Source organism: Limulus polyphemus, unplaced genomic scaffold (assembly GCF_000517525.1).
Source record: "Limulus polyphemus unplaced genomic scaffold, Limulus_polyphemus-2.1.2 Scaffold536, whole genome shotgun sequence".
Lineage (NCBI taxonomy): Eukaryota > Metazoa > Arthropoda > Merostomata > Xiphosura > Limulidae > Limulus > Limulus polyphemus.
The window spans coordinates 32,992-41,843 of NW_013666146.1; the positions used below are offsets into that span (position 1 = coordinate 32,992).

Genomic DNA, 8,852 nt, shown 5'->3' on the forward strand with positions numbered 1-8,852 from the left:
TCTTTGTGGCTACAGAGGCGTTGTTTCCCTTCTTGCATTCAAACAGTATTACATGCCGAATGTGTGTCTCGTCATGTGCCATCACTATAAGGGATTAGAGTACACTAAACTTTACACATTATATAGGCTACACTAAAGTGACATTTAGATGGTTCGTTTAATTATTATACGTGATATACGTTTTTTGGGGGTGGTTAATGAAAGTGTTTCAAAATGCGACATTAATTTCTTGATGACCTAATACAAAACTTACAGAATTTCCTTGTTAATCTAATGAGTGGCTAATTAGACATAATAACTCTCACTGTATAACACTGAACTGAACCACTCATTGAATAGTCACTGAATTCTCAAAACTGAATCTTCACAAACTGATACCTTGTATTTATAACATACTCTCATTTCTAGATATTGCATAAAATTACTAGATTCTTAATGTCATCAAAATGATGAGCTCCCTCTAGCAAACATCCAAATTAAAACATTAAAAATAAAGTTTAAAACAGTATTGGTACAAGTTAAATAAACAATGCATATTATCTTATCTATACATGTACTCTAAGGTATGGTTGTATAAAAAAAATTATTACAAATAGATACACATTAAATGTGCAGCAACCTTTTTTGTGTAGTATTATTAAAAAGACACATGACAACTGCAACTGATATAAAATTGCAGTGGAATGACACGTATCAAAGTTACATTTTGATATTGTTTGGCATTATACAGGTAGTTTGATCCCACTGAAAACTGACTGAATTTGGGAAGGGTATGCAACAGCCTTTCTGACAAAAAACATTCAGATACTCAAATCATAAAGATGTGTTTAAATTAGGAATTTAAAATTTCTAAAACAGGGGTATCTTTTATACTTTATGACATTGGAAAACAGAAAAAAAAACAATGGATCAACTTAGGGCACCAAGGGCCATGTCGAAAGACACCTGTAACAAGTCACATCCCAGGCATGATACACAAAGTGCAGCATATTGTAACAGGTGGGAATCCCTAAATACAATGGTCAGTGGCAAAAGCCTCAATATGGAAAAATGACACAAATCATGTGCACACAAGTTGCTTCCATAACATATCTGTTCAGCCATCACAATACTCAAGCAGCAGGAGAATGAAATGGATATTCATATTAGTTAGACTAGTCAAGTCATCAGACAAAACATCTATGGATTTATGTGCAATTGAACTGTTGAAATGTACACTAGGAAACCATCATCCACATATACTAGGTGGATTATGGAAAGTATGCAAAAAAGCATGCTTTGGACATGACAGCCTTAGAAATGAGACTTTACAACAGAAATTATACTGCAGGAATATTTTCAAGATATAGTTGTCAGATAGAGCATGACTTGACATGAAAAAATGGACTATAACAACATAGTGAGGCTCCAAAACCATTATAATGTTTTCAAAGATATTCTAAGGTTTAATTTCTTAAGTTCAAAGAGACGTACCTAAATAAATTCTCAATCTTGAACTCTGTGTCACATGACACATCTGGTGCTCTGATTTCCCAATTTAGATTTTATTTCTAACCTTATACATATTTCAGTGTCCAACAAATTTGGCATACACACTATAAGTATTGGCAACTTATAATATAAAATTTGAACACACAGTCTCCTTGATTTACTGAGCTATCAATATTTTTGTCACACCCACATGATACACCCTCCTATTTCTCTCTTGTCTTTCAAGACATATCTATAATTCTCTATGAAAGTGCTTGTGAACCATCTGAATGTGACAATTTGTCTCTTTTGTTTTTGTGCATAAAGCCAGTAACTTGCAAGGAAATCTTGAAATGTGTTGATTAAAGTCACTATTCCAAGCACTAATGGAAGAGTTTTAACCTACTTATAGCTAATCTAGAAAGCCAATTATATTATAGTAGTTTTTGAGCATTCTACTCTGATTCCTGATATATTTTTTGTGTTATGAAATGCATATTTGAGAGCAAGATGAATTATTTTTTGTACAACCAACATATACTGAAAAAAGTGGCGTCAAAGTACATTCTTCAGTACAAATAGGCCTATTAATTTATTTAAGTCTTAAATTTATTGTATTTTATGCATATTTTTTATTTATTAGTTAGGTACTTTTAACAAATTTTTACTAACATGTAAAACTTAGAAATTTATTAGGTTAGAAAACAAAACTTAAGTATAAACAAGTTGATCAGTTGATCAACTGATCAGTAACTTGATCAGTTGTTTACACTAAGTTCTCCCACTTTGGTTAACTGACAGTCATGTTGTTAGATAGGGTCTTAGAGGCATTGTAAAATAATACAATTAAAAGCAAGTAGATATGACATGTTTACAAACTGAAGTTGTGTTAGAATAAATATAATTGTCTGTTACAATCTGCAGTCATTTTAGTAAAAAAATATTCAGCATTCTATTTCATGTTTTTCAATATTTTGTCTCACTGTTTTCACCACAGTTGTTCTTAGGGTATAAGAAAAATAAGAGAAAGCATAATATTTTACTAAAAAAATTAACTTTTGATATTCATTTCTCGGGTTTTAGAGATTATGCAAACGAAATATTAAAACTGTAAGATAAAAAGATGTATTCATATTCTTAGAATGAAAATCACCTTTTACTCAGACTGACTTAGTCAAGCTTTGTAAATTCTCAGACACATCTTTAGTAAAAATACTTTACTAAAAAATCTGATTTCCAATACTTAACTAAAAGCTTACCAAATTCCATAAAGATTTAAATAGTAAGTTCAGAATTATAGTAAACATTGTTATGAATATCTTCACATAGGGTTAATAAATAATAAATAAATAGTTAGTGGAAAATCAGACAAACTATGTCACAACTAACTAAGCCAGATAAAAAAAATGTAATTTATACAGAGAGTATTGATGTATTCTTCCTGTTGACTGTAATATGATACAAATCAGTCAAAAAATTACACAACTAGCTAAGACAATAAATTTGATTTAACTGACAGTACTAATGTATTGTTCTTGTCGGCTGTAATACATTACAAAATTAAATAATGTCATTACTATTCCAGTTATAATTAAACTATTACTAACAAAATATTTCATAGTCATTTCAACACTTTTACATTTGAAACATAAAATTATTTATTTATATTATTGTGGAAATTACCAAAAGTAAACAATACTTATTAATCACAAGTAATTTAAACTATGATTGCATCTTGATTTTTCACACCTTCACCTTTTTTTTTTGTCTAAATTAAAAATCAACTATCCAAAGTCTTTACAAGTATAATTCCACAATTACCTGTAAATGTGTTTTAAGTAGTTTTTTGGAGGTATTATCACACCAGCACTCACTATTATTGGCTCTGAGATAAAGCAAGCAATCTAGAAAAAGCCAGATAGAGAAAACGTGTATTTATGCATTATCATACGATACTATGGTCTACATCCTACAAATACATTAAACATCACTTAGAAACAGATAAGTCGTTTGTTTGTTTTGTTGAATTTTGTGCAATTTTTGAATTTTGTGAAATGAAAGATTAAAGGGAATGCAGCTAGACAACCTCACCCACAGTCAACTACTGAATTATACTTTTTCAAAGAATAATGGGGTTAATCATGACATCATAATGCTCCCACAGCTGAATTTGCAAAACATATTCCCTCATAAATATATGACACAAAGACTGAAAGTTGAGCATTGTAATTCCCAGGCCATACAAGGCCTCAGTCATATGTGAAGTAGTATTTCAGGATTCCATTACAATGCATATTACATGATAATTTGGAAAATTTCTCTTAAAAGAAATATATGCATGAAAATGTTGATAATAAATAAAAATGAATGAAAAATATTTTCCTTTTTAGAACCCCTTTTACTTTATTTATAATAATAATAACAACTCTTTCCAAAGGCTTCAATACAAATGCCCTTAAAATACCTTCTTTTTTTCTACTTTACCCAAGGTAGCAAAACTTAATGTTTTATGACAAAGCAAGTCAGATAGTAACCTTGTCTTTATATCTAGATGCTAAATAAGCCAAGACTGAATGAAATGCACATAGAATAAACATACAAAAATGGTTTTACATTTCTGAAATTAACTAATGCTGAATTATGCACTTAATTATGTACAAATGAAACCATCGTAAACTCCAGAGAATCTTTCAAAGTTTTATTATTTCTTCAATGTTTCAGCCTTACAACTTCATCGGGAACTTGCAGTAGAATTCATTAAGGTTTAAAGTCAAAATGTAAAGCAAATAAAAACTTTAGAAGAGTCTCTGAAGTTTACGGACATTTCACTTGCATTCAAAAAATTAAAAGTGAATGAGATGTATCAATTACTAAACTGCCAGAGCTATAAATCATATTTTTCTATATTTTCACACAGTTTATCAAAATAACTACTAGAAACAAGCCACTTCAATCATCTACGTCCAACGGTAACATCAAATTAAATCTCTTAAAATTTAGAATACAATAGCCAAATTTACACAGAAACTATTTTGGGAAAAGGTTTTAATATCATAAAATGAGAAAAGTTAATCAGTAACTTGTATAAGCAGAGTTTGCACATATAAAGTTGTAAGAGAATTTTTTCTACACCTCTGACTTGGAAAATGTTGATTTCATTCCAACGATATTCATGAACCCTATTGTGCCCTGCTTGGTGCATCCCATCTTGAGAAAAAACTTGCACGGACAGATTAATATATATAGAAAATAAACATGTAGTCATTCTTCCACACATTAAAAAAAAATTCAAAGTTGAAATTTATTCAGTTAAACAGATTTCATTTACTTAATTGTAAACATAGATATTTTTCAAAAATTATCAATTTTGGTTTTCATGGGTTGATTTTAGTAAACTCTAAATGAAATCATGCAAAGGTGCATCGAATTGCCACATCCAGACTTCTTGGAGTTAACGTAAGTAAATCCCAAAACTGAAAATCAAACCTTCAAATAGAATGTTACCTTTCTCCCTTTTAATAAAGCTCTAGCAACAACCTTCTCTGCATCCAAGGCATATAGTTCTCCAACATTGTGGTGTTCTTCTCGATAGAGACCCCTGTATGTGTCAGGAAGAGGAACCTACAATTACACATAAACAGTATGATTAAGACTCTTTACATGGGTTTGCTATACAATATCCTTAGTAATGTCTTTCAAGCACAATGATATTAAAGTACGTAGAGCAAAATGACCTTGCAACTTGTCTATCTAACATTTTTTTACACTGATCACATCCTGGTGTTAGAAATAAATAGCTCATGTATAAAAAGAAATATAAGGGTACTGAAGCAAATATTAATGTCTTTTACTTGCCTTACATGTCAGTATCAAGGTTGTTTTTTTCTATTAAAAAAAAAAGACATCTAAAATTAAATGTCTCGAGGAGAAGGTTTGGTTTGTTTTGAACTCCATGCAAAGCTACACAAGGGCTATCTGCACTAGCTATCCCTAATTTAGTAGTGAAAGACTAGAGGGAAGGCAGCTAGTCATCATCACCCACCACCAACTCTTGGGCTACTCTTTTACTAACGAATAGTGGGATTGACATTATAACGCTCCCACGGCTGAAAGGGCGAGCATGTTTGGTAGGATGGGGATTCAAACCCGCGACCCTCAAATTGCGAGTCGAGCGCCCTAACCATCTGGCCATGCCAGGCCAACTAAAATGTAAAAATCATAAACTTATTAGGTTAGATAAGAAAAACTTAATGACAAAAGAATTAAATAAAACGTTATTGTGATCTCTCTTGGAGGAATAGGGAATTGAATCCCCGTGACCCTCAGAATCCGAGTCAAGCGCCCTAACCTCCTGATCCTCAAGGAGAAGGATGTACAAGCTTGTCATAAGAGAAAGAACAGATAGAACAAGACAGATATGCATGTTCTAATTACACCAATGATGAATGTTGCAAACATGCATATTTTAAAGCTTTATCTACACCAGAAAAATAATTCTTATGACACACACCATCTTGTATCGAATAAAAGTCAACAAACCTAGGATATACAATCATATCTACTTATCTATGTAAGATGTTCAAACCAAGGCCATATTTACATAAAACTACTGTCATAAATTGAACCAGTGAGTTCTTCATCTGTGTCAATAAAGAGCAGCTATAGATACGTTCACACCATCTCTTGTATCATGAGGAAAATCTATATCTACACAGTCTTTAAGCAGCTGAGTTACAATTATGAAAAAAACAACATCATAAATTCTACCCATTGCATGTTAATTTTGACTGTCTCTCTGTGTGAAAGTTACATAAAAAAATGAGCAAATCATACAGATTTCTGTCAAGCCTCAATAGTTTGAATTCTGACCACATCTCTGTGTGAAAGTTACATAAAAAGGAGAGCAAATCATACCGACTTCTGTCAAGCCTCAATAGTTTGAACTTTGATAGTCGGAGATGTAAAAAATATTTTATCTGTACTTAGTCATAGTTTTGGTCATTATCAACTTCATATTATCAACTGATAAAAGTTTTTTTTAAAGATTCAATGCCACAAGAGCTGCATTAAGAGGGATTGAGTAATTTTTTGTAAGTTCAGTATCAATCCTTAGCTGCAAGTCAAAAATACTTAAGGTATTCACCATATATGTATTCTATATACTTAACTATGTTTACGCATTTCCTAATTTTAGCATATTTTTAGTCTTAAGAGAACAAAGGTTATTTGTGATATTCCTTTGAAGAGCATAAAAAATTTCAGAGCTTTTGAGCCAAGAAACAAAGATAGTAAATATCCACATTAATAACTTTAATGAACATTTATAAGTTTAATGATTCTAAACTAGAAACATTTAATAATCTCATCACCATAATAAGCATTAAAGATGTATAAGGTTTATTTATCTTAATGCAAAATATTTGTTTGGGTTTTCAATGGTGGTATAAGGCTTAACATATTCAATGCATTTAAATTTTGGAGAGAAAAAAGAAAATAGTGGGTATTATTAGAAATGTTGATAAACACCAGAAAAAAAGAAGACAATAGTGAATAGAGTTTGTTTGAAAACTTTCACAGGTATACGAGACTCAGGTCGCATGCATTCCTCCAAGAGAAATCACAATAATGTTTTATTTAATTCTTTTGTCATTAAGTTTTTCTTATCTAGCCTAATAAGTTTATGATTTTTACATTTTAGTTGGCCTGGCATGGCCAGATGGTTAGGGTGCTCGACTCGCAATCTGAGGGTCGCGGGTTTGAATCCCCGTCCTACCAAACATGCTCGCCCTTTTAGTCGTGGGGGCGTTATAATGTGACGGTCAATCCCACTATTCATTAGTAAAAGAGTAGCCCAAAAGTTGGTGGTGGATGGTGATGACTAGCTGCCTTCCCTCTAGTCTTACACTGCTAAATTAGGGACGGCTAGCGCAGATAGCCCTTGTGTAGCTTTGCGCACAAATTCAAAACAAACAAACATTTTAGTTACTTTTGTTAAAAAATATACCTAAAAAACAATAAATTTAACATTTACTTTAGTCTTGAGACCCATTTTTCTCATTATGTTGGTTGTACAGAAACAATTCATGTATCTTTCAAATATGCATTTTAGAACACAAAGTATATCATGCACTAGAACAGAATGTCACAAAACTAGTGAACTTTATCTGGCTTTCAAACAACATCTTTAGTCTAAATATGTCAGTTCTCATGAGAAATTATCAAATGTTATCCCCATAACAAGAAAGACAATTGTTTGATTTATGTAATTTAGAATATACTCTTCCTATTGGTTATAAACATGTCCAATAAAAATGTCAGAGAGAATTATGGACATTTTGTTTTTAAACAGAGTAGATAGGAGAAGCATGTCATGGGTTGAACAAACAGTACTATCTCAGTAAGTCAAGAAAAGGTTGAAATTTTATATCCTAGCTTTTCAATATCTTTAGTTTGTGTTTTTAACTGGCTGAATGGTCTGAAGCCTTTATAAGTGAAAAGATAGAAATCTATAAATGAGAATTCAGAGCACTGTTACCATGTCATGTGACTCAGAGTTTCAGAAGGAGAATTTACTGAAATATTTCCTTATGAAATTAAGTAATTAAACTAAGATAATATAAAAGTTTGAATTATAAGCTACATTTTGATGACAAGTTTAATAACATTCATTGATAATTAAGTAGTTTAGTTCGATTTCAAATGTAACTAGGTAGAAAGGTTGTGACACGTGCACATTGACCCTCCCATGTCCATAGGGTTAATATAGTCAAAACAGACTGGTTTTCTTTTGTACTTGAACACCTGGAAGGCCGTTAACAAGTAGTTATTGTACAAGTCTTACTTCTGTGCTTCTGTACATTTAGTGTCTTTCTTTTTTTTTAAGATATAAATGTTTATGTATTATAAAAACACAACACAAATTTATTGAACTTACAACTTGAACTCCTTCTTTGCTCTCTGAGTTTCCAAACTTGTAAGGACTGATATCAACCAAGCTACTCAGAGCTCCATAGTAAGCTCTATATTTAGAAAGACAGATAACATTGTGTGAATATCATTTGATAAAAACTTTTTAATTGATAATTGAACAAAGACATTATACAATGTTTCTGGCACTAACTTGTTATCTACAGAGCTAATCTGTTAACTTTCTTCCAATCTTAAACTGTTAACTTTCTGATCTTAAGCTGCTAACTTTCTGATCTTAAGCTGCTAACTTTCTGATCTTAAACTGTTAATCTTTCTGATCTTAAACTGTTAACTTTCTGATCTTAAACTGTTAATCTTTCTGATCTTAAACTGTTAACTTTCTGATCTTAAGCTGCTAACTTTCTGATCTTAAGCTGTTAATCTTTCTGATCTTAAGCTGTTAATCTTTCTGA

The 8,852-nt window shown here is 31.3% G+C and overlaps 1 protein-coding gene across 4 annotated transcripts in view; it reads right to left on the reverse strand.

Annotated features, from left to right (window-relative positions):
* Positions 1-8,852, reverse strand: part of LOC106458945 (ethanolamine-phosphate phospho-lyase-like) — a 29,626-nt gene that overhangs the window by 7,707 nt on the left and 13,067 nt on the right. For all 4 annotated transcript variants that reach the window (XM_022385314.1, XM_022385312.1, XM_022385311.1 and 1 more), the window contains exons 6-8: positions 8,405-8,489; positions 4,975-5,091; positions 3,292-3,374 (exon numbers count right to left, since the gene is read on the reverse strand). In XM_022385314.1, the coding sequence (XP_022241022.1) occupies positions 3,292-3,374; positions 4,975-5,091; positions 8,405-8,489 (285 nt within the window). The remainder of the gene's footprint in view (positions 1-3,291; positions 3,375-4,974; positions 5,092-8,404; positions 8,490-8,852) is intronic.